The sequence below is a fragment of the Lemur catta genome, chromosome 5, assembly GCF_020740605.2.
Source record: "Lemur catta isolate mLemCat1 chromosome 5, mLemCat1.pri, whole genome shotgun sequence".
NCBI lineage: Eukaryota > Metazoa > Chordata > Mammalia > Primates > Lemuridae > Lemur > Lemur catta.
Window position 1 is genome coordinate 5,882,901 of NC_059132.1, and position 27,099 is coordinate 5,909,999.

The 27,099-nt window shown below is 37.4% G+C and overlaps 1 protein-coding gene and 1 non-coding gene across 3 annotated transcripts in view; one reads left to right on the forward strand and one right to left on the reverse strand.

Annotated features, from left to right (window-relative positions):
• Positions 1 to 26,868, forward strand: part of UBE2D2 (ubiquitin conjugating enzyme E2 D2) — a 41,026-nt gene extending 14,158 nt beyond the window's left edge. For both annotated transcript variants that reach the window (XM_045550945.1, XM_045550946.1), the window contains exons 2-7: positions 15,887 to 15,950; positions 22,232 to 22,263; positions 22,343 to 22,420; positions 22,506 to 22,611; positions 24,029 to 24,122; positions 25,937 to 26,868. In XM_045550945.1, coding sequence (XP_045406901.1) covers positions 15,887 to 15,950; positions 22,232 to 22,263; positions 22,343 to 22,420; positions 22,506 to 22,611; positions 24,029 to 24,122; positions 25,937 to 25,982 — 420 coding nt within the window. In that variant the 3' untranslated portion in view covers positions 25,983 to 26,868. The remainder of the gene's footprint in view (positions 1 to 15,886; positions 15,951 to 22,231; positions 22,264 to 22,342; positions 22,421 to 22,505; positions 22,612 to 24,028; positions 24,123 to 25,936) is intronic.
• Positions 19,910 to 20,046, reverse strand: LOC123639073. Its single transcript, XR_006735639.1, has one exon. It is a non-coding gene; the product is annotated as a small nucleolar RNA SNORA12 (small nucleolar RNA).
• Positions 26,869 to 27,099: the final 231 nt, after the last annotated feature.

Here is a 27,099-nt window from a genome sequence, read left to right on the forward strand (position 1 = left end):
CCACCTTAGCCTTCCGGAGTGCTAGGATTACATGCGTGAGCCACCGGGCCCAGCCTTATTTTATTATTTTGATTATAGGATTCCTACTGAGTGTTAAGTGATGGATTGTGATTTGCATTTCTCTAATGACTGATGATGTTGAACATCTTTTCTTGTGCTTTTTGGCCATTTGCGTATCTTTAGAGAAATGTCTATTCCAATCCTTTGCCCATTTTAAAATCAGGCTGTCTTTTTAATGTTGAGCTGTAAGAGTTCTTTATATATTTTGGGTACTAAACCCTTACCAACCATGTTATTTGCAAAATTTTTCTTCCATTCTATGGGTTACCTTTTCCCTTTGTAGATTTACAGAAGTTTTTACTTTGATGTTCAATTTATCTAATTTTTCTTTTGTTTCTTGTGTTTTTGATGTCATATCTAAGAAATTGTTGCTTAAGTTACTAAGTTTTCCACCAATTTCCTTATAAGACTTTTACAGTTTTAACTCGTATATTTAGGTCTTTGATCCATTTAAGAAAATTTTTCTTACTGTGGTAAAATACATGTAACAGAATTTACCTTCCAAGCATTTTAAGTATACAGTTCAGTGGAGTACATATATATTGTTGTGCAACTATTACCACCATACATATCTAGAATTCTCTTCATCTTTTAGAACGGAAACTCTATACCTATTAAATAGTAACTCCACATCTCCTCCCCAGCAGCCTCTGACAACTACCATCTTTTCTGTTTCTGTGATTTTTACTACTCTAGGTACCTCATATAAATGGAATCATGTGGTATTTGTCTTTTTGTGACTGGCTTATTTTACTTAGCATAATGTCCTCAAGTTTCATCTAGGCTGATGTCAAAATTTCTTTCCTTTTAAAGGTTAAATAATATTCCATTGTATGTATATATAACACATTTTGCTTCTCCATTCATCAGTTGATGGACACTTAGATTGCCTCCACATTTTAGCCATTGTGAATAATGCTGTTGTGAACATGGGGGTGTATACATATCTCTTTGAGATGCTTCTTTCAGTTCTTTTGGGTACATACCGAGAAGCGGACTTGCTGGATCATGTGTTAATTCTATGTTTAATTTTTTGAGGAACTGCCATACCATTTTTCAACAGTGACTGCACCATTTTACATTCTCACCAACAGTGCACAGGGTTCCATATCCTTGCCATCACTTGTTATTTTCTGTGGGTGGTTTTTTGTTTTTGTTTTTGATTTTTTTTTTTTGATAGTAAGGTGTGAGGTGGTAGTCTTTGCTCCATTTTAAGTTGTTATTATTATTATTTGAGACAGAGCCTCACTCTGTTGCCCGAGCTAGAGTGCTGTGGCGTCAGCCTAGCTCACAGCAACCTCAAACTCTGGGGCTCAAGTGATCCTACTGCCTCAGCCTCCCAAGTAGCTGGGACTACAGGCATGTGCCACCATGCCTGGCTAATTTTTTCTATATATATATTTTTTAGCTGTCCAAATCATTTCTTTCTATTTTTAGTAGAGACGTAGTCTCGCTCTTGCTCAGGCTGATCTCGAACTCCTGACCTCAAGCGATCCTCCCACCTTGGCTTCCCAGAGTGCTAGGGTTACAGGCGTGAGCCACCACGCCTGGCCCATTTTAAGTTAATTTTTGAGTATGGTGTGAGGTAGGGATTCAAGTTCATTCTTTTGCATGTGAATATCCAGTCATCCCAGGATCACTTGTCAAAAAAACTTTGTTTTCCCCCATTGAATTGTTTTGACACCTGTTTTGAAAACTAATCAACTGCAGAGGTATGGGTTTATTTCCAGACTTTGAATTCTATTCCGTTGATCTCTATGTCTGTTCTTATGCCAGTACCATACTCCCTTTAATATTAAGTTTTGAAATTGGGAGATGTGAATCCAATTTTATTCTTTTTCAAAATTGTTTTGGCTCTTCAGGGTCCATTGCATTTCCATATGAATTTTACGATCAGCTTGCCCAGTTCTGTAAAAAAGGCAGTTGGAATTTTGATAGAGATTGTGCGATCTGTGATCAATTGGGGGAGCATCTGGACTAGTCCTTTATATTTTCTCTCTTTTTTTTTTTTTGAGACAGAGTCTTGCTCTGTTGCTGGGGCTAGAGTGCTGTGGTGTCAGCCTAGCTCACAGCAACCTCAAACTCCAGGCCCAAGCAATCCTTCTGCCTCAGCCTCCCAAGTAGTTGGGACTACAGGCATGCACCACCATGCCTGGCTAATTTTTTCTATATGTTTTTAGTTGTCCAGCTAATTTCTTTTCTTTTTTCTTTTTTTTTTTTTGAGACAGAGTCTCACCCTGTTGCCCAGGCTAGAGTGCCCTGGTGTCAGCCTAGCTCACAGCAACCTCAAATTCCTGGGCTCAAGCAATCCTCCTGCCTCAGCCTTCCGAGTAGCTGGGACTATAGGCATGTGCCATCATGCCCGGCTAATTTTTTCTATATATATATTTTTAGTTGCCCATATAATTTCTTTCTATTTTTAGTAGAGACGAGGTCTCGCTCTTGCTCAGGCTAGTCTGGAACTCCTGAGCTCAAACAATCCTCCTGCCTCGGCCTCCCGAAGTGCTAGGATTACAGGCATGAGCCACCTCGCCTGGATTATTTTTCCATCTTTGACTTTTATCTACTTTCTGGAAGACTTTCTAAACTTTATCTTCTAGCGTTTCAGTTGAGCTTTTCTTCATTCTCAGAATATTCCATTTGTTTGTTTTAAGCATTTTGTTCTTGTTTCATGGAAGCAATAACTTTTCTTTTAATGATATTTTTAAGAGTTGGGGTCTCACTCTGTCACCCAGGCTGCAGTACAGTGGCATTATCATAGCTCAGTGCAGCCTTGAACTCCTGGGCTCAGGTGAGTCTCTCAAGTAGTGGGAACTGCAGATGTTGGCCCATCTAATTAAAAAAATTTTTTTTGTAGAGATGAGGTTTCACTATGTTACCCAGGCTGGTCTCAAACTCAAGTGATCCTTTTGCCCCAGCCTCCCAGAGTGCTAGGATTATAGGCTTGAGCCACTATACCCAGCTTTTGAAGATTGTGTACTGCAGAAGAAATTGTAATAAATGTTGTCTTACCATATTCACTTCTTGAATGGGGTCACATGCTATAGATTTAACTTTGTAGTATAATTTTGCTTGTTTGGATTCATTAAAAACAATTCTAATGGTTGAGTAACACTAAATTAACATTTTTACTACATTTTTATTCAAAAAGTTTTTCTACAAATTTGTTTGACCAATTAAGAGGGGGAGGGAAGAAAGGAGGAGTAGAGGGGAAGGGAAAGGCTTATTGGATGTGAAACCTAAAAATGTAATTGTTTTGAGAAGTATAGCTGTTTACTTGGGGCCTGGTCTTTTCCTCTAAGAATAACTTCCTAAGTTGCTTTGTTTAGCCTAGTGCTGAGAGTCTAAGGAAAAGAAATTAAAAAGATAAAAGATAAAATTGAGTCACAGGAAGAATTTTATACCACCAACCTTGTTCCTACTGAGACTTTTCACTTAAGTCATGGTCTTGATAGCCCACATAGATTAAGAGATTTGAGGCTGACTAGGCTGTGCTTTTTTGGGACTGTGGGAGGGAATTGATTCATGTTTTCATACTTCTATTATCATAGCAAAGAACTGCTTCTCTGCTTGCTGCCTCTGTATTAACCTCAAAAATGCTCTTAGAATGCTCAAGTAGCTCCACTGTAATGATTTTATGGGTTAAACATTCCCTGAAGGTTAATTGATGAGATCTGCCATGTTAAAAACTGCTTACCAGAGCTATGCTTTGTATAAAAGTACAAAATATTTTTGAAACAGGTATTACTTGTTGCTACCAAACCTTTCCCAACCTAACTATGGACTTGAATTTTCTCCACGGCACTCTTCCAACCCTTGCTGCAGATAACATGGCAATCCTTTTCGTGTATGAATTTTATCATAGGAAAAGAGAAACCGTTCATTTTTCTTACTGTCATGGCACTGTAATATCTTCCCCCAAGACGGTAGTAAATCTTTCTATTACTATGTTAAAGATACTCAGATGCCATCACAAGTGCTTTCAATGTGGACAAAGGGCTTCTATATCTAAGCTTACATAAAATGTAATTTTAAGAAGACATTTCTTCAGTTGTACCTATTCACGCTTTTGTTAATACTGTCTAGTGTCTAGTTTTGGAGGCTGAAATGTTTCAGGGAGACACAGAGATCTTTTCTGTCATTTGGTGTTTTGAGTAAGTTTTCTGAAATATATTTCTAGGCTTGAAAGTTGGTTCTGGCTTTTTTTTTCTTTAACTTGAGTTGTATTTTCTGCCCTTTGATTCATCATCTGAGATAGTTTTGTAAATGTGTGGTCAGTCTTCTAGCATAGTTAAATTTAACAGCTTATTTGACTATTGATCCACCCATTCTATAGAGATTGTCAGTCTATAGGATGATGTACCATGGTCAGATTCATCATTTTCAACTCTCTAGGTTAGTGTTGGGGAATTTGCGAAACAAACTTAACTGATCATGCTTTGAAAGAATGAAGACTAAAGTCCATGAGAAATATTACTTTTAAGTTTCAAGGATTTTAAGTTCTAGGTTAATAGCTTTTATGTATTATATTTCAAAACATCATATTGTATTAAAGCATCCCTATGGTACTTACTAAAAATAGTTCACGTGGATTCTTTGGATGGTTGTAGTTTTATGTAGTGGGAAGCAGAATGCTATTTTTACCTCTTTTTGAGGTCTCCTTTATCCTGCCACATTAGCCCAGAATCACACCGAGATAATGATATTAGCATTCATTTTCCCCTATTTTCTCAAGCTTGGGACTATGGCACGTAGTGGTTAGTGTTAACGTAATAGAAGAATGTGGCAGTAACCCTGACAAATAAGTTCTTTAGGTTTCTAGTTTGCTATGTAATTGTTGACTAAGGTGGGATTCAGCTGGTGGAGGGGATCCTGGTCACCCAAATGCCAGGAAGGAAGCTCTTTTCCTAGCACTTCAGTGTTTTCTTTGGAGTTTAGTGAGTGGTGAATTCTTTTGGCATAGATACTCCACCATCTGTCTATTAGCACATGGACTTCCCATCTACTGGCTATGTGCCACCCTCATTTTGGACATAGAGTGGTGGAGAGCAGAGATCACTGCTTCAGTAAGTAAAAAATAGAGGGAATTTCAGTTCCTGACAGATCCTGTGTGGAGTCAGACCTGCCCTTATAACTCAGCCACCACTGTTCATCAGTTCCAGGAGCTGGTAGCAAAAAACAGCAGTTTGCCTGATCTGCTTTTGATACCATGTAAATCCCAGCTACAAAATTTCAGTTAGATGGAGGAATAAGTTCAAGGGATGCGTTGTACTACATGGTGACTATAGTTAATAACAGTATATCGTGTTCTCTAAAATTGCTGAGAGAGTGGACTTTAAGTATTTTCACCATAAAAAAAATATGTGAGATAATGCGTATGAGGTAATACATGTGTTAATTAGCTCAATTTAGCTATTCCACAATGTACAACATATTTCAGAAAAATATGTGCATGATAAATATATATAATTATATTTATCAATATATAATTTTATTTGTCAATTTGAAAACATAAAGTTTTGAAATGAGTAAATGGTAGTTCAAATTGGTGAAACAGGAAAGGTTCTTGATCTTCAGTAATGAAGAGAATATAGTCATGTGGTACATAATGATGTTTTGGTCAAAAATGTACTGAAATTATATACATATATATTTTCCCTGAAGATGAAGTCTTGCAGTTTTGCCCAGGCTGGTCTTGAACTCCTTCCTGGCCTCAGGCAATCGTCCCACCTGAGCTGGGATTACAGGCTCAAACTACCATGCCTGGAAGCATGACTGATTGTATTGTCTTTATAGCTGGACATTTCTATCTAAATGGTTGCTGCTGAAGTGCTCAAAGAAAGAGATTCCTTGTTCTCTGGTATTATTTAGTTTTACTCCAAATGCCTTTTTCATTCAGGTTCAATAAGTAAATCTTAATATATTCTGTATCGTAGACTAACTTTCTGTTTCTTGACACAGTAGGTGATTAGGCTGAATGGACTGGACTTCTTTTGGAAATTGTTTATGTGCTTTTATTTGTCTTCCCATTTGTAAGTGTTTCAGCACCAATTCTGCTTGGTAGTGTGTGGTAGGCATTTACCCACTCATTTAGACATTTGAGTGCCTTTTTTGTTCCAGTCTCTAGGGAATACAGTGAAGAATATGATATAGCTTGTCTCTCATTCAAAGAATTTATATTTTATATTTTAATATATTTATATTTTAAACATTCAAGGGGTATAGGTGGGAGTGTACAGAAGTTAATTTTTTTTTTTTTTTTGAGACAGTCTCGCCCTGTTGACTGGGCTAAAGTGCCATGGCATTAGCCTCGCTCACAGCAACCTCAAACTCCTAGGCTCAAGTGATCACCTGCCTCAGCCTCCCGAGTAGGTGGGACTACAGGAATGCGCCACCACGCCAGACAATTTTTTTTTCTATTTTTAATTGCCCAGTTGATTTGTTTCTATTTTTAGTAGAGATGGTGTCTCACTCTTGCTTAGGCTAGTCTTGAGCTTCTGACCTCAAGGAGTCCTCTCCCACCTTGGCCTCCCAAAGTGCTAGGAATACCGGCATGAGCCACCATGCCCAGCCCTAGAAGTTAACTTTTGATAGTTGTGGATAAAAATTTCAAAATGAAATATAACTATACAATACCATATGTGATTCTAGATTTATATAATACAGTTAATGAATTAAGTAGCTTCCTGGAAAAAGGAGCTCCAGGGGCACTAAAAAAGTTAAGATTTTTTTCATCCTAAAAAGTGGTATGTGAACACTAATCTTTCTAATTGGAAATATTGGTGTTGATGTGTTTTATCATAAAACCAAAGCTGTGCTATTGTGAAGATAGATAAAAATTGGGGTCTAGCGTGAATTTTATTTTTAATCTCAGTTCAAACTGGGCTAATTATATGCATTGTCAGAGTTTCGTACTGGCTTTTCCTTTGTGAAACTTTAAACATGGTAGACAAATTTGAATGTTGTAACTCAACTGCAATTTATTTGATAGAAATATAAATCTGAACTCATTAACTTTTAAAAACTGCTACTCAGCTGGGCGCGGTGGCTCACGCCTGTAATCCTAGCACTCTGGGAGGCCGAGGCGGGTGGATGGCTCGAGGTCAGGAGTTCAAGACCAGCCTGAGCAACAGCGAGACCCTGTCTTTACTAAAAATAGAAATAAATTATCTGGCCAACTAAAATATATATAGAAAAAATTAGCCGGGCATGGTGGCGCATGCCTGTAGTCCCAGCTACTGGGGAGGCTGAGGCAGTAGGATCGCTTAAGCCCAGGAGTTTGAGGTTGCTGTGAGCTAGGCTGATGCCACCACACTCACTCTAGCCAGGGCAACAAAGTGACACTCTGTCTCAAAAAAACAAACGAACAAACAAAAAAAAAACACTGCTACTCTCATAGCTGACTTTTCCTGCTTACTGAACAGTGATAAACCTCGTTATTCTCTGACTTCCTGATTCCAGCACCCTTCAGCCCCTTTTAAAGTATATCCCTGTTTGTGTACTTATGGTCAGTCATGAGGCTAAAGGAAAAATTTTCTATAAAATGTCTATAGTTCTCTGAATTGCTTGTTTTACCTTAGGGTAATCAAGATCTCTTTTTGCTAAGCAGAATTTGAGATCATTTATTTCATGAGTATAAATACAATAAGGTACCTTGCTTAGCTTTACCTTCTGGGTGTGATAACCTTTCAATTTTTATCTAAGTTTTGTATAACAGATTAGGTTGTAAAAATGACAGATTTTGCTTTTATCTTTATGTGGCATAATCATTTCCTTTTGAAAGGGATGTGCTTCATGAGAAAAATCTCTTTTCCCCCTTTTTACCTAGAAAAACTATTTTAAGCCAGAAACTAAATATCAACTATATATATATTTTTTGTTGTCTTTGTTTTTTCTTGAGACAGGGTCTTGCTCTGTTGCCTGGCCTGGAGTGCAGTGGCATTATCATAGCTCACTGCAACCTCAAACTCCTCGGCTCAAGTGATCCTCCTGCCTCAGCCTCCCGAGTACATGGGACTACAGGGCATGTGCCACCATGCCCACCTAATATTTTTTTTTAATTATTTTTTGTAAAGGCTGGTCTTGAACGCCTGGCCTCAGCCTCCCAAAGTGCTAGGATTAGAGGCATGAGCCATCACTCCCTGCCTGTTAATGTATTTTAAGAGACAAGATCTCACTCTGTCACCAAGGCTAGAGTGCAGTGTTACAATCATAGCTCACTGCAGCCTCAGACTCGGGCTCAAGCGATTCTCCTGCCTCAGCCTCCCAGGTAGCTGGGACTACAGGCACATACCACCATGTACTGCTAATTTTTTTCTTTTCTTTTCTTTTCTTTTCTTTTTTAAATGGGGGTCTTGCTGTGTTATCCAGGCTGGTCTCAAGTGATCCCACCTCAGCCTCCCAACTTGCTGGGATTACAGGAGTGAGCCACCACACCTGACAGCTATATATTTGATCATTACTGGAAGCTGTCAGTGTTGTCATACAAATAGTATAATATTTTTAAGGATTTCCTGGAACCTGACAGAAGTAACTTAAAAAAAAAAAAAGAACTCAGAATTCATAGAAATGTGATCTGCCTTGGAAAGACTTTATCTTGTATTAACCATATCTGTCAAGCTACTCAAGCATGAGCTTTGTCTTGCCTTTTTAAAAAAATTTTTGTTGAGTTGGTGTCTCCTTGTATTGCCCAGGCTGGTCTTAAACTCTCAGCCTCAAGGTGATCCTCCCACCTTGGCCTCCCGCAGTCCTGGGATTACAGGTGGGAGCCACCATGCCTGGCCTCTCTTGGTTTAAAGATTCTCTTAAAACATTTTGGAGTAGTTTATAGTGTAGAGCTGATATAGATAAGAGAAATGACTACAACGTAGTTTGAGCTGTGTTGTGTAGATTTCTCTATGTCATGCTTGAAAGGCTTTTCTTCATAAAACTATAACATTTCCATGTCTAGGATAAAAAGGTATATTTCTCGTGGTTCCTTCAAATTTATTTCTGACCTTCCCACAGACATTAGACATTTGTGGGAATAAAATCTTGGGTGGGGAAGGGGGAGTTCAAGGAAGAGGTGAAGGCTGGTTCTGTGTCCAAACAATGGTGTTTTCTTTATGCAGGACTTTTATAGGACCCTGAATATTCTGATATATAAGGATGTGGAGTATAACATTTCCCGAACTTATTTGACCCTTAAACCAAACCATGCTTTGTAAATTTCTGTTTCAGTCTAACTCCTTTGTTTTACAGATATGAAAACTCTGATCTGGAGGAGTTGAGTGACTTGGTTTAAAATTACTTAAGAGCATAATGATGAAAAAACATCAAAGAATATTAACATTTAGAAAACCTGAATTCTGCCTGTTGCCCCTACTAATATCAGCAAGAACATAACCAGGTTATGGAATAACCTTTATAATCCTCATGGATCCTTATTTTCATTTATATATTTTCACATGAGATATGCTTAGTTTTCAATATTTGCAGCATAAAAATTTCCATGCAGTGTTTTGATTGAACTAGTTATTGAAATGAAGGCCATTTAGAGTTTTTTAAACTTAGAAAACGATCCATTTTGAGGAAAATTTCTCTTTAATAATTGAAATAGCTTAATAAATAGCAAATAATTTTTTGTATGAAACATTATAAGGTTGACAAGAAAATAACAGTTAAAAAGGGGAGGCGAGGATTAGTGCTTTTTAGTTAAATTTAAATTTTTTTTTTTTTTTGAGACGGAGTGTCACTTTGTTGCCCTGGCTAGAGTAAGTGCCGTGGCGTCAGCCTAGCTCACAGGAACCTCAAACTCCTGGGCTTAAGCAATCCTCCTGCCTCAGCCTCCCGAGTAGCTGGGACTACAGGCATGTGCCACCATGCCCGGCTAATTTTTTCTATATATATTTTAGTTGGCCAGATAATTTCTTTCTATTTTTAGTAGAGATGGGGTCTTGCTCTTGCTCAGGTTGGTCTTGAACTCTTGACCTTGAGCGATCCACCTGCCTGGGCCTCCCAGAGTGCTAGGATTACAGTCGTGAGCCACTGCGCCCAGCCTAAATTTAAATTTTTACCTAGAGAAACTTGTGTGTGTACATGAATAAAGAAGAATATTTATCGAATCATTGTAATAGTGAAAAATAGGAAATAATTAAATATCCATCAAATAAAGAAAGGATTTGTTGTGGTTTAGACATACAGTAGCAAAATAAACAGCAATAGAAAAAGGAATAAACTAGACCTACCTGTGTATCTTCATGGAAAAATACCTCAGTATTTTGACGGCAAAGCAAAGTATAGAAGAATACTTACCATGTAACACTTTCTAAATAAAAGTTTAAAAACATGAAAACAATACTACCTTATTTATGGACACATAGAAAGGTATAAAAGAATACATGGGAATGATAAACACTATATTCATCATATTCATTACTTCAGGGTACACAGGGGACTTCTTAAGATCCAAAGCTAATATGACAGTGTTAAGATTGGGCAAAGCTGGGTGGTAGGTTCATGGTGGGTATTTTCTATACTTTCAGTTGCTTTGAATTTTTTAAAGAGAATACAGACTTTAATCTCTCAGATAAAGTTATCACTTCTTATATTCACTTTAGAGAAAGATTGATACATATTTCCATCAATTTCTCTGCCTTTATACTAGGAGGTAGCAATATTAAGAGAGAAATAGAAAATATTTTGGGGTGCCAAGGAATTAAGTCTTTCAGCTCCAGATAATTTGATGATGTCAGAAATTATATTATTTCTATTTTAAACTCATCTAAGATAATTATTATGAGGTACTAATATTTCCTGAGTTTTAAAAGTTGGTAATTTTACATATGCAAGCAGGTATTTTCAAGTATTAGCTTAAGTATTGGGCACATAAGTGGGTAGTAAAAATTAATGTTTCTGTTGCAACTCTAGTAAGATAGGATTGGAGTAGGGAGAATGCAGTTCTATAGTAATGACCGACTGCTCCCCTTCAATCTGTCTTGAAAACCTGGAACACACCTTGTCTTTCTTAGTCTCACCCCTTTCTTTTTTATTTTTTGCCATTTTGTCTTCACCCTTCCTTTCCTTTCTCTTCAGATCATGCTAGTAGTGGGTTTTCTAGCATCACCTTTTGTCTCTGATGCTTTTTTAACTTGTCAAACATAAAGGTAATCAAGCTTTGGTGCCATTAAAATTTCCTGGGGGCCTTGTTAAAACACAGATTGTTTGGCTCCACCTCAGAGTTTCTGACTAAATAATTGTGGTGTGGAGTCTGTGAATTTGCATTTGTAGTAAATTTCCTTATGATGGTGATGATGTTATGCCAGGATCTCAGTTTTGAGAACTACTGGTCTAACCTTTCTTTGCAGTTCAGTAATCTTCAAGGATGTTCAGCCCAATTTCCTGAGCAACATGTAAATGCTCAGACATTTCTAACTTGTGCGTATCTAATATTTTAGATCCAGATTAAAGAAGCACAGTATAGTAGAACAGTGGTCTCCAACTTTTTTGGCACCAGGGACGGGTTTCATGGAAGACAATTTTTCCACGGACAGGGGTGGGGGTGGGATGGTTTTGGGATGATAACAAACGCATGACACTTATTGTACAGTCAAACCTCTCTGCTAATGGTAATCTGTATTTGCAGCTGCTCCCCAGTGCTAGCATAACTGCCTCAGCTCCACCTCAGATCATCAGGCATTAGATTATCATAAGGAGTGCACAACCTAAGTCGCTCACTTTCGCAGTTTACAGTAGGGTTCAAGTTCCTGTGAAAGTCTAATGCAGCTGCTGATGTCACAGGAGGCAGAGCTCAGGCAGTGGTGCAAGTGATGGGGAGCGGCTGTAAATACAGATGAAGCTTCGCTGGCTCACCTGCCACTCACCTCCTGCTGTGCAGCCCAATTCCTAACAGGCCACAGGCTGGACTGGTACCTGGGGGCTGGGGGTTGGGGACTACAGTAGGAGAAGACCCAAATCCTTATGCTTGGGTTAGTTACTATGTATTTTATTTTCTTGTAAAATTGAGAACAGGTCTAAATGATGGCTTCTGACCCTGAAATTATAATTATGTGAACCATAATCTCTGTTTAAATCTTTTAACCACCAAAGATCCTTGATTTGTATAGTAATATTCAGAACTATTAAACCCCTTTCAGTTTCCTATCTTGTTCCTTTTACCTTATGCCATAGGGTGAAGACAAAGGGTAAAACAAATCTTTTCCGTGCCGTCTTTATTTTGTTTCGTAATTGCTAAGGAGGCAAGGAGGATTATTTACAAATATCTAGTAAGAATCACTAATTTTTACCAACTAATTAATGGCTTAAGTTGCTGACTTACAGATACAGTGAAAGGGAAATCTGCACATATCTTGCAGGATGCCTATCCCTTAAAGAATTAGGAAGGTTCCTTTCTTTTTGCTGCAGTGTTGTAATATAGCAATATCTCAGGCTTTTGGAAGTTTTAGTGTTCTACTTTATTTAATGGTCTGTTTTAAATAGGAACTGGTTCTTTGGAAAATAGGTATTCTTACGGAATAACATAAGGTCACTATTATCCCTGTTTGTCTCTGCATTAGAAATGTTCTTAAGCCGAAAAAGAGAGTAGGAAATAATATTTAAAAGTTTATAGCAAGTTAAATATTACTTGAAAATAGTTCAATTAATTAATGTAAGGTTTTGGGGCTGTTTAAGATGAAAAACACTTAGGTTAGTTTCAGAGAATCAAAATTATTTATATCTGTTGATTTTTAAAGATTTTAGTTCTTCTGTATTCCTATAAACAAAGTGAGTATACAGCAACAAAGAGATGTTTAAAGTGAGTGAAATATTTAATTTTTTTTAGATTTCAAGGAAAGTTAGAATAGAAAATCTTTCTATAAATAGAGGATTTTCTACCTTATCTATCAAAGTTCCCTACTGCCACTTTTTCTAAATTATATATACAATCCTCCCTCAGTATCCATGGAAGGTAAGTTCTAGGACCTTCCTCGGGTACCAAAATCTATGGATGCAGAACCTACAGGTACAAAGGGCTGGCTGTACTTTATTTCTCTAGTACTGTTCCTACACAAAAGAAATTTTTCAGTAAACAGACTGATTCCTTGGTTTTGGATTTTGTTCTAGCCCTACTTTCAGTCTCAGTAATGTATAATTTGCTATATGATATACAAGACAACTCTGAATACATTTTCTTATAAAATAGAAACTTGGAGAAATTAATGTGTAGATTTAAAGCCAACTGTTAAAACGCAGCCTGATATATTCGGGTGTTTTTTTTTTCTGCCCACTTATTCTGTCTAGATCTGTACCTTTATTAAATTTTAAAATTCAGCTTCAGTTTTCATCTTGATGTAGAGACATCAATTTTTATAAGTTGTATGTTCAGTGTAACTGAGTTTTCACTATTTAGATTATCCTCCAGATGTGACAACTTTTAATAGGTATTTTATTTTAATCCAAATTTACAGTTAGAAATGGTAATTTATTTTTCAAATAGGCAATACATATACTTTTTATAAAATTCAAAAGGTATGAAAGGAATATATACAATTCCTGTTCTCACCCCCACAGCAAGCTTTTCCTTCCTGAAGTTAATAGTAGTTACTATTAACTAGTTTCTGTGGGGTTTTTTGTTTTTGTTTTTGTTTTTTGAGACAGAGTCTTAATCCGTTGTCCAGGCTAGAGTGCTGTGGTGTCAGCCTAGCTCAAGCAATCCTCCTGCCTCAGGCTCCCGAGTAGCTGGGACTACAGGTGCATGCCACCACGCCCAGCTAATTTTTTCTATTTTTAGTAGAATTGGGGTCTCGCTCTTGCTAAGGTTGGTCTCGAACTCCTGAGTTCAAGTGATCCTCATTTGCCTCAGCCTCCCAGAGTGCTAGGATTATAGGCGTGAGCCACCGTGCCCAGCCTTTTTTGTATTCTTTAGAGATATTTTATGCACAGGCAAAGATGAATGGTTATGTGCTTCTAAAAATAAACAACTTTGAGGTAATATTCAGTATTGTGTATAGTAAAATTCAACCATTTTGAGTGTACAATTTGATTTTTGACAAGTATACATAGAGCTGTGCAGTCTCTACCAAAGTCATGATAAAGACTTTTTCCATTATCACCCAAAGTTTCATCATGTTTGTTTATAGTCAGTTTCCTTCCAACTTCCCCCAGCCACTGGAACCATTGATCTACTTTCTGTCACTATAGTTTTGTCTTTTTCTAGAATGTTGTATGAATGAAATCATACAGTATGTAGTCTTTTTTTATGTCTGGCTTCTTTCACTTAGCATTATGCCTTTGAGATTCATCCATATTAGTGCCTTGAACCAAGAAGTGTTGAATGAGTGTGTTAAATGTCTATTAGCCTAAGTTTGGGTTAAGGTTTCAAAATTTATTATATCATACTGGCTCATGAAATGGACTGATGGATCTTATGTTCAGCTTAGATAAATCTTAGCTCTCGGGGTTAAACCTTGATGTCATTCAGCGTGGAAAAAAAGTAACTCAATTTGAAAGGAGCAAAAGATTAAAGCTAAATCAAAAGTAAAATTCCATTTAATGAACATGCTAGGACTTCAGGATAGCTTGTTAAATTCAAATTATATTTTACTAGCAACCTGTTGCTATAGCAGTGTCTTAAATCAAGCAAGCGTTCTTAGTTATACTGACCTGTATTGCCAGTAACATTTGGGAATGGGAACTGTACAGTAGGCTATTTTTTTTTTTTTTTGGAGATGGGCAGGAAATCTCTGTTATAGGAAGATACAGAATCCAAAAATTGAGATACTTAAGAAAGTTAGATGTTGTTAATCTTTATCTCAATTCCAGTGCCACTTTTTTTTTTTTCAAACTTGTTTCTGTACTTAATGCTTTGTACTCCTTTGTACTCCAAACATACAAATAAGATAAAACAGTGTAATTGCTGTACTAAAATGACTGGTTGAGTAACTTAACTCTGAGGAAGGGATTTATAGAAAAAAATTTGTACAGCAAATTTAAAAATAAATTTAAAAGCATACCTTTATAAAACTCATTTATAGGTCTTAATAGTTTTATTGCATTTAAAAAATATTAGACTTTACTCTTATAACTGTTACAGTTTTAAAATGTAATCTAAAACTAGTCTTTCCCCAGAACTTGTTTTTATCTCAAAAACCAAGCTGAGGGGAAATGGAATATAGTATGATTTCCTGCCTTGTGATTTTTAGGCATCCTCACCCAATAACAAGTCTCAAGTTTCTGGGCTTTATGTTAAAATAGCTAAGAAGCTGACATCTGTTTGTAGAGCATTATCACAGGTTGATCAGTCTCTGACTAGAAAGCTTTATGGTGAGTTTTATTACTTCAGTCAGACTTTTAAAACATACTCTTTCAAAGTTTCTTCTATTACCTTTGGAACCCTGGGAGCGAACATCAGCTGAAAACATATTAACATCTTGTCAGATGGTCCAGTATAATTCTGGAACATTTATGACTTCAAGAGCTTATCCAAGTGTAACGTAATAGTTTTGAGGTACAAAAATTGGCCTTGAATCTTTTTTGAAAGGTAACGAATGAAATTTTTACCTTAAAACAGTTTTTGTTGCTCACAAAATTAGTACACGATACTTGTTTACCTTCCTTTTCATATTTACCTACAAAGCAAAAATGACCCACTTTTAAAAACATTCATTTACATTGACGAATCCAAAATACTTTAACTTAAAGATTCACCAGTCTACTTCTCTCTGACTATGAAGGAATGCTTCTAAAAGAGCTCTACCAGTAGGACAGAGAATATTGGTAACTGTATAAATTTTATTAATGGATAAAAGTTACATTTAGGTTGAATAAATTTCTTTTCTTCTCTCTGAAGGAGTTGAATGACCTGGCACGGGATCCCCCAGCACAGTGTTCAGCAGGTCCTGTTGGAGATGATAGTAAGTATTTCAAAGGAATGAAGAAGTAAAACAGAACAGTCTGTCTCTAGGGAATCTGGGACAGATAAATATATATCTCTTAAGGTTACTTTGTGTGAAGAGATAATTATGCTATAAGGAAGAGGCAGTGTTTACCCTTAGTTACCCATGAAAAAAAGCAGTTCTGTGTCCATCCCATCATTTTCTGTGGTGTTCATTACATTTTGAACATCTTCTGCCAGGCATTGTCTGTGTAGTTTGTTCTGGTCCCTTCCTACCTGTCCTTCATCTCTTCTGGATATTTTCCTGGAGTAAAATACTTGAGCTTTTATATACAACTGGCTATTGTTCTTTGAGTAAGAGAAGTAAGACTAAGGATGATGGTGTGTGTGTCTGCCTCTGACTGTCTTTATATGGGCTCATAATTGTGAAAGCAGGTATAATTTTTAGTGTCCAGTTTATCTGCTTAATTCTAATTTATGAGATGATCTTATTGCATAAATTGGATTATAATTTCCCTTTTGTTCTACCTTGTCTCAACATAACTTTCCCCCATACTGTCTTTTTTTATTTTATTTTATTTTATTTTATTTTATTTTATGTTATGTTATGTTATGTTATGTTATGTTATTTTATGTTATTTAATTTAATTTATTTTTTTGAGACAGAGTCTCGCTCTATTGCCCGGGCTAGAGTGCTGTGGCATCCCTAGCTCACAGCAACATCAAACTCCTGGATTGAAGCGATCCTTCTGCCTCAGCCTCCGGAGTAGCTGGGACTACAGGCATGTGCCATCATGCCTGGCTAATTTTTTTCTATATATATTTTTAGCTGTGTCCAGATCATTTCTTTCTATTTTTAGTACAGACGGGGTCTCGCTCTTGCTCAGACTGGTCTCGAACTCCTGACCTTGAGCCATCCACCTGCCTCGGCCTCCCAGAGTGCTAGGCGTGAGCCACTGCTCCTGGCCCCCCATACTGTCTTTTAAAAATTTTTTTGAATTAATTTATTATTATTTTTGTAGACAGGGTCTCGCTCTGTCACCCAAGCTAGAATACAGTGGTATGATTATAGCTAACTGCAACTTTGAACTCTTGGGCTCAAGTGATCCTATTGCCTCAGCCTCCCAAGTAGCTGGGGCAACAAGTGCGCACCATCACACCCAGCTAATTTTGAATTTTTTGTAGAGATGAGGTCTCACTACATTATCCAGGCTGATCTCCAACTCCTGGCGTCAAAGGATCCTCCCACTTCGGCCTTCCAAAATGCTGAGATTACAGGTGTGAGCCACCTCACTTGGCTCCCATAGTGTCTTTTAATTTTTTTTAAACAGGGGATATATGAATGATACTATGCTTTGTGACATAAAATGAAATTCACAAAAAAATTGTAACATTTAGCAATTTTTAAAAAATGCGCATACTTGGAAACATTTGTGTAAGAAAAGTACATAAATTAAGACCAAAATGAATATGAAATTAGATTAGTTTGGATTTAAATTATTTTTTCCTGATTTTTCATTTTTCTTTCTTTCTTTCTTTTTCTTTTTTTTTTTTTTTTGAGACAGAATCTCGCTTGCCCAGGCTAGAGTAAGTGCCGTGGCGTCAGCCTAGCTCACAGCAACCTCAGACTCCTGGGCTTAAGCAATCCTTCTGCCTCAGCCTCCCGAGTAGCTGGGACTACAGGCATGCACCACCATGCCCGGCTCATTTTTTCTATATATATTTTTTAGTTGGTCAGATCATTTCTTTCTGTTTTTAGTAAAGACGGGGTCTCGCTCTTGCTCAGGCTGGTCTCAAACTCCTGAGTTCAAACAATCCATCCGCCTCGGCCTCCCAGAGTGCTAGCATTACAGGCGTAAGCCACCGCGCCCGGCCTTTCTTTTTTTTCTTTTCTTTTTTCTTTTTTTTTTTTTGAGACAGAGTCTCACTCTGTTGCCCAGACTAGAGTGCCATGGTGTTAGCCTAGCTCACAGCAACCTCAAACTCCTGGGCTCAAGGGATCCTCCTGCCTCAGCCTCCCGAGTAGCTGGGATTACAGGCATGCGCCACCATGCCCGGCTAATTTTTCTATATATTTTTTTAGCTGTCCATTTAATTTCTTTCTATTTTTAGTAGAGATAGGATCTTGCTCTTGGTCAGGCTGGTATCGAACTCCTGAGCTCAAACAATCCTCCTGCCTCGGCCTCCCAGAGTGCTAGGATTACAGGCATGAGCCACCTTGCCCAGCCTTCTTTTCTTTTTTTTGAGACAGAGTCTCACTTTGTTGCCTGGGCTAGAGTGCTGTGGCGTCAGCCTAGCTCACAGCAACCTCAAACTCCTGGGCTCAAGCAATCCTTCTGCCTCAGCCTCCCAAGTAGCTGGGACTACAGGCATGCGCCACCATGCCCAGCTAATTTTTTCTATATATTTTTAGTTGGGTCGCTAATTTCTTTCTATTTTTATTAGAAACAGGGTCCCGCTCTTGCCCAGGCTGGTATCAAACTCCTGACCTTGAGTGATCCACCCGCCTCGGCTTCCCAACATGCTGCGATTACTTACAGGCATGAGCCACGGCACCCTGGCTTTACTCCTTTTTGAAAGACTTAGCCCTGTGTGTGTTCGCTCATTTTTGTGATGATGGTGTTTGCCCCTTTATAACAAGGAAGACAAATTAATAAATAAAGTACTATCATTTGAATATGAATGGGTTTTTATTTAGAGCTTTGGATAAACCAGTGGATTATGGTTTTTTTAGTTCTGTTGTAATGTTAAACAGGATAGGATTTACTAACTATATAGATATGGATTACAAATGAAATAGTATATTGATGTTGATTGTAAGAGTACTCAATAATATGATAATCTTAAATGCTCTAGAGTGTCTTCAACTTTTTGGAGTGCAGATATGAAAGACTGCAATATTACTTGAAAATACTGATCTTTCCCTATCTTCTATCAGGAAGGGTATTCTTTCCATAATTGTAAATGTTCTTGTTGCTAGCTTGTGGTCATTTCTGCTTCATCCATGTTGGGGATTCTGTGTTGTCCAGTTGTTACTACATTTTGACCATGAAGCATAACATGTGCTTTGTTTGCTGTTAGTAGGAAGAATAGCGACTCACAAAGGAGAAGTATTTTGCCTTTAGCCAAGAACTTGTCCTGATTTAAATTTTCCTAATAAGTCTGGTAATATTTTTAACAAGATAAGAAAAGGGTTGATCTTGAAACAACCAGGAAGAAAGAATTAGTACTTAAATAGTTAATGGAAAGTTTAATTTTTAAAATTATCTCAATAATCTCAATATTTCTATATTAAGTGCTTTCTAAAAAAATTTAATGTTTTTTAATAGCAAACTTACAGGAACAGCACAAGACAGACAACATTAAAAACTTGTACTTGCATGTGGGACAACTCTGAATGTTGATGGAATCTACTTTATGATAAAAATGCTATAAACACCGTTTAGTTGCTGTTAACAAGAAATTTACTTTTTTTAAAAATCCAAATGCTACCATTGTCCAGAAAAGTTTAACAAATCTATTTATAATTGTTATAAAGTTAAATCATTGAAATTTGTTCACTGAAAATATTTTGACTTCAATTAATGCTTTATGTCCCTGCATTTATGTTAAAAATTCAAGTACAAATGAAAATGGAAAAGCTACCAGTACCTGATTTCTGTTCCCTGTTTTTCCACTTGCATGTACTTTGATACCTTTAGACCTCATGAGGAAAAAATATCTAATATTCAGAACTACCAATAATAGGAAGAAGAGATTTATTACTTATTTATATTTTAGAGACAGGATCTCACTCTGTCTTTGTTTTTTTTTTTTTAAGAAAATCCATCACAGAGTTGGAGAGACACCCCTCAGCACAGACGCTCTTCAGGCCAGACAAACCTGTGTCAGCCTGTCTATAAGGACTTTTTTTATTTCAGCATATTATGGGGGTACAAAAGTTTAGGATAAGGACTTAAACTTATGAGTTACCCTGCCACATGTGGGAGCCAGTCTCTGATGCAGGAAAGGCTTAAGAGAGATCTCTTTGTTATCAAGCTTTGCCAGCTCCGATATAATATATGTGGCAGAGTCAGGCAAAAACTTAACAAATGTGCCAGAAGGATCTCACTCTTTCGCCCAGGCTAGAGTGCAATAGTGCAATCATAGCTCACTGCAACTTTGATTAAAAATAAAATGAGACTTTAAAAAGAAATTGTTTTAGAGATGGAGTCTTGCTATGTTGCCCAGACTGGACTCAAACTCCTGGGCTAAGGATCCTCCTCCCTCAGCCTCCTGAGTAAATGGGAGTACAGGTGTGTGCCATCCTGCCCAGCTAATTTTTTATTTTTTGTAGAGACAGGATCTTGCTGGGTTTGCTCGGGCTAGTCTCAAACTCCTGGCCTCAAGCAATCTCCAGCCTTGGCCTTCCACAGTAGTGGGATTACAGGAATGAGCCAGCACACCTAGCTGTCTTTTGTTTCTTTTTTGAGACAAGAGTCTCAACTCTGTTGCCTGGGCTAGAGTGCTATGGCGTCAGCCTGGCTCACAGCAACCTCAAACTCCTGGGCTCAAGTGATCCTCCTGCCTCAGCCTCCTGAGTAGCTGGGACTACAGGTGCGTGCCTCATGCCTGGCTAATTTTTACTACTTTTAGCAGAGACAAAGTCTGGCTCTTGCTCAGGCTGGTCTCGAACTCCTGAGCTCAAGCAATCCTCACGCCTTGGCTTCGTAGGGTGCTGGGATTACAGGAGTGAGCCACTGCACCCGGCCAAGATTAGGAATCTGCTTGGAGATGCCAGGGATCCCCGGAATCGAATCTGGGGCCCTCATACATACAAAGCATGTGCTCTAACACTGAGCTTCATCCCCTGACGCTCAGGCTACTCGTGAACTCCTGAGCTCCAGCAATCCCTCCGCCTTGGCCTCCCAGAGTGCTAGGATTATAGGCATGAGCCCCTTCGCCCGGCCTGTCTTTTGTTTCTTTCTGCAGGACATCCTAATGTCCTGTTATGGGACTTTTGGACTTATGGGCCTTTTATAGCACTTCTGTTGAAGATACTAGGACCACTCTTAGTGGCTCAGAATAGCTTTCTCCTAGTTACTCTACTCAAGCCATTAAATGGTTGGCAGAAAGTATGATGAGTTGATGAATTTTCCTAAGTACTGGTGAGGGGTAATCTAAGGAGGAGAGCCTCAGCAGTACTTGTCCTTCACCTTTAATTCCTAATAAACAGGCTGCTATTTGTGGGTTCTGGTCTCAGGGAAAAACCAACCATAGGGACTGTTTCATATTAAGGACAGAGGATCTTTAGGACTTGAATTCACATTCCAGTGGATTTTTATATGGCTTCTTAGTCTTCATATATCTACCTTGTGACAAGGGGTACTTGGTTTGAGTTGTTCAGAGGTAACCCCAGGGACAACTTCCCTTAGTTTTGTTCAGATCCTAATATGAATGTGAAGTCCTAAGTAGTAGCTTGCTTATAAGTGAACACTCTAGCTTTTGATCTCCGTGCTGTACTTAGTAGCACCTCCTTAGAAATGGAACACCATCATTTTCTGCATTTGAAGAGATTTCCTTGTTAAACTAGTTGATAACTTATTGGAATTATTCCTAGTGCTTATAATAAAGCTTGGGATTTCAGCCAATGTTTTCTTTATTTAATGAGTGGCCAGTAATTCTAAATGCCAACACATGAGAGCTCTTAGAAATTTTTTTCTCATTGTTAAAACCAGTCTTTCCCTATTTGAGTATTATGTACCTTGACTTCACAGTTCTGCCTATACTGGCATTATAAAAGGACTATATTATATGTAATTGTTTTGAGGAAATTATTTACCCTGTGAGGTAAGTAAATACCTGTTTAAAAGTAGAACTTTGAGCCTTGTCAAAAAGTTGGTCTCTAGTATACATACATAATGAGTGCGATGGGCACCGTCTAGGGGATGGACACGCTTGAAGCTCTGATTCGGGGGAGGGGGGTCAAGGGTAATATACATAACCTAAACTTTTGTACCCCCATAATATGCTGAAATAAAAAAAAAACTGTTATTAAAAAAATCCATAGTAACTTGGGAAAAAAGTTTGTCTCCTTGACAGGAATTTTTAAGATGCTTTAGCCCAAATGCTTTTTCTTGTTCACTCTAGTCATTTTTTTCTCTCTTCTGACTCACACATGATTTAGGTTCCTCATCCTGCCCTTACTCATTATCATATTACTTATAAATGAACTTGGATTAGATAGGGAATGATATGTTACTGTGGTGTAGGTACATGTGGATATTGCTATATGGTGATTTTTTTCTTATTCTTTTTCAGTGTTTCATTGGCAAGCTACAATAATGGGGCCAGTAAGTATTCAGATTAATTTCAGAATAAATAGTTTATATAATTTACTCATTTTAATCCCTCTTTTCTTGTCATTAACAGAATGACAGTCCATATCAGGGTGGAGTATTTTTCTTGACAATTCATTTCCCAACAGATTACCCTTTCAAACCACCTAAGGTAATTGGGATGTGGCAATTGTTTTTAATGTGCTTTCCATGATACTAATAAACCAATTTATAAAAATTTTTGTTTTTTTATATAGGTTGCATTTACAACAAGAATTTATCATCCAAATATTAACAGTAATGGCAGCATTTGTCTTGATATTCTACGGTCACAGTGGTCTCCAGCACTAACTATTTCAAAAGGTAACAGAATTGGTATTTGATATCAAGATAAAACAATTGTGTTGTCTTTTTAAGGTCCTCTGTTTCTGAAAAGATCACTCATGTTTCTTTAAAGAAGAGGTAGCAATTTCTCTTATTCTGGAATAAACCTTGAGACAACTAGAAAGAGTTGGATTTTCAAGCCTGAGTATTCCTTAGTGTGGTGACTAGTCTGCCAATTGTGCCCCTTTGCATTCAGTGAGGAATACATAAGTTAATCACAGATTTGAACAGAGGAAACTATACTGTTGAGATCTGTCTGCTACATCCCAGGTTGTCACTGAGGAAATGGCTTAGATGAGTGTCTAAATCATCACTGAAAAGAATATGAGACCTTGGTAGAAGTATGTTGTATCCTCTGTAATAAGTGTGTGGCCATCCCCATTTGGGGCAGCAGGTACTTGCCTTTATCTTCTTGACTTAGACTACATTGTTTTCTTTTTTCTTTTCTTTTCTTTTCTTTTTTTTGAGACAGAGTCTCACTTTGTTGCCTGGGCTAGAGTGCCATGGCATCAGCCTATCTCCCAGCAACCTCAAACTCCAGGGCTTGAGCAATCCTCCTGCCTCAGCCTCCCAAGTAGCTGGGACTACAGGTGCATGTCACCATGCCTAGCTAATTTTTCTATTTTTAGTAGAGATGGGGTCTCACTCTTGCTCAGGCTGGTCTCAAACTCCTAACTTCAAGTGATCCTCCCACCTCGGCTTCCCAGAGTGCTAGGATTACAGGTGTGAACCACCACGCCCCACTGACTAAATTGTTTTCAACTGAAAAATAAACAAATCCATTGTCTGACTGTGGTACCTGCCATTGAGAAAACAATGATTGTTTGATTTTATGGTTGCCATTTTTGCCTAAGAGTATTCAGTAGTGTGACTGTCTTTGGAATTTTGAAAGCCATTTATCCCTGAACATGGGCTTCTAAAAATTGAACTTTATGGGATCTGAAAAGTGTTCTCCGTCTGTGATTTAGAAGACCTGGGTTCTAATTCTATTTTAATTATTAGCTAGGGACATTGGACAGGTTACTTCACCTGTCTGGACCAGCTTCCTTAGGAGTTCAGGCATAGAGACAGTCATATCAACTTTTCTTATATCATGGGATTATTGTGAGACTTTGAACAAATGGACTTATATTCTTATCTGGAAGACCAAGATGTCATTAAACATTAACTTTTTGTGTTTGTTTACATTTTTGTTTTTTAATGACTGGCCTTGAAGTCTATTTAAGTGTCTTAAAATCTTTGTTGATTACTGTTAATACAAAGTTGGGTAGAGCTTACAAAACTGGTAGGCATTACAGTATAAATAGGTTTTTAGAATTTTTCATTTGTTGGTATTGCGTGTTTCTCTCAACTCTTTGCTTTTATCCTTTACTAATTTATGTTTTTTTCATTCTAGTACTCTTGTCCATCTGTTCTCTGTTGTGTGATCCCAATCCAGATGATCCTTTAGTGCCTGAGATTGCTCGGATCTACAAAACAGATAGAGAAAAGTAAGTATGGCCCCTAGATGGAAGGTTGTCTGGTGACATGGACATGTTTGACACAAATCTTTCTTATCTAAGGGCTGAATGTGGGCCAGATATTAAAATGATGTTCTAATATACTCTCCTGGGGACAGGAAAGAGGAGTATTTGCATTGAGTATCATTTTAAGTATATGATACCAATCTTATCTGTAATTGTTTCATATGACTCGTACTGTACAGAAAAACTTTTCAATGGTATATTTTTCAACAGTTTTATGTTTTATGATTGGCTTTTTTCTTTTCTTTCTTTCTTTTTTTTTTTCTTTGAGTCAGGGTCTTTATTGCCTGTGGCTAAAATGCAGTGGCATCATCATAGCTCACTGGAACCTGGAACTCCCAGGTTTAAGCAATCCTCCTGCCTCAGCCTCCTGAATAGCTGGGACTATAGTCACGTACCACCATGTGTGGCTAATTTTTCTATTTTTCATAGAGATGGGGTTCTCGCTGTGTTGCCCAGGCTGTTCTCAAACTCCTGGGCTCAAGTGATTCTCCCGCTTCTGCCTTCCAGAGTGCTGGGATCACAGGCATGAGTCCCTGTACCAGCCATACTTGCCTTTTAACATATAAAGCGTTTTGCATCAAATGCCCATTTGTCTTACAGAGGTACTTGTAAAATAATGGGAAAAGGGAATTGATTTTCTATCATTTGGCATAATCTAAAGGAAGAAAATAAATAAATGTCATTAGACATGAAAGCCTCAAATTTATTTTAAAAACAAAACGATGTAGAATTTAGATGTTTTAGAATTGTGCTATGAATTATTGAAGAGTGGTCAGGATATGAAAAGAGGTAGTAAGTAAAAATGTTCTAATAACATTTTTTGTTTTATGTATTCAATGAGATTATAGGAGGAACTACGTAGGAGAGGTTGGATAGTTTTTTTTTAAGTTAAAATATAAAGGATTTGAGAAGTACTTGAACTCTAATGGATTAGAGAAGCATAGATACGGCTTTTTTAAATGGAGTGACATCGGTAATGGGGGAATTTAATAGCAATTGGTTCGTAGTTTAATTTTATCTGTGTTTAAGTCTGAATATTGTCTATTGTCATGTATTTCTGGCAGCATTCAGAATAAAATTAGATCATGCTTTTCCCTATTTGTGAATCCACAAATAAATTTTTTAAATTAGAGAACCATTTTGTCCAATATCTAGAAGTCTGTGATGAATGCTTACCAGCAGACATTTCCTAAGTCATTGTGGTAGTAATGTTCAGCAGAACTTTCCTGCATCCTTTTTTTAATAGAAGAATTATAGAATCATTTGCTCTACTTATTTTATTACTGGAATAAAATTCTGAATTCTTCAGAAACAATGAACTCATTCATGTTGTTAACCAAATTGTCAAAGTAAGTTCTACCAAAACCAGTTATTTTATTGATATAAAGGAAAGTATTATATCAGTTTAGTCACTATTTAGTATATGATTTCTAGAACCATATACTGTAGAATTATATAGTATCAAGAACTTAAATGAATCAAGAGTTGAGGTCTTTTGTAGAAATAAGTCAATCAAGTATAGAAGAAGGTATATATCAGCAAATGCTAAAATTTAATCAGAATCCTCTATAAGTAGCGATTAAAGGAAACTCAACATTTTACAGCTTTTTCCTACTATCATTGAATAAATGCTTATTAGAAATGTGGGGTAGAAAGGTACCTTTGTTTGAATGTCCTGTCACTTATTCCCTTCAAGTTACTAGAGGGGATAATGAATGAAATCTGTTGCTTACTGATTCCTCACCTCTGTTAAGCCAAGCTTCTCTTTGTGTGTACAGGTACAACAGAATAGCTCGGGAATGGACTCAGAAGTATGCGATGTAATTAAAGAAATTATTGGATAACCTCTACAAATAAAGATAGGGGAACTCTGAAAGAGAAAGTCCTTTTGATTTCCATTTGACTGCTTTCTATGAGCCCACGCCTCATCTTCCCCTGTGCACATGTTTACCTGATACAGCAGTGCTGCGTGTTGTACATACTTGGAACAACAAACTAGAAATACTGTACTTCTGTACCAACATTGCCTCCTAGCAGAGAAGTGTGTGTGTGACAAGCCATTTCTCCAGGCGTAACCTAGGTGTGAGACTAAAAGCTTTCCTTATTGACTTAAATTGGGATAACGGCAAGGTGTGAGGGGTGGTGGGTTTGGTGTGTGCTTGGATGGGAAAGAAAAGCTCCACTGACCTGTAGGAGATTGTTTTTAAGTGGAATCCATTTAAACTCAAAACAATTATGAAAAGCAAGGTGAAGAACATGAAGCTGTTTCTGTATTCATTTTATTCCAAAGGACCTGCATCTTAGGTGAAAGTTATGACCAACCAGATTAATTCTACCCACATCCTGTGTTTTAAGGTCTAAGTTTAACTGGTCAATATTTAAATGGATTGGAGCTATTAGTACATAAAGTGTGATGGGCTTTGTTCCCAACTCTTTTACATCTCCCCACCCCTTCAACCTTTGGCCCTTCAGCCCCTCTTTCTCTCTTCCATATTCTTTGGTTTGTATGTGGTTTCTCAGTTAATTCATAGCTAATAGCTCTTATTTTCTTATGTTTTTAACTGCTTAGGTCTGTTTGGATGGAAGGGTGGAGATTCATTTGATGGAAATACTTGTGTATATTTAAAGACCCAATTGCTCCTCTGGAGCTTGTACGTTCAAGAATGATTAATCTGTGTAATAAACTGATTACTACAGTCATTACATATAATTTTGTGTGAATAGGCTTTTTGATTTTTAAGAACTTTGTCTAGCTGAGATTAGTGGTGGATTTTCCCCCACCCCTTATGTTCATTTATACTGGTTGCATTTCAAAATCATGAAACAATTCCAGTTTACATAGTAAAAAGGGTTATCTTGAGAGTTACTTTATTGAACAAGATAGGGGCATAAGCTTGAAAGCATTTTCATGAAACTTACACATGCAGCATTCTAAGAACAT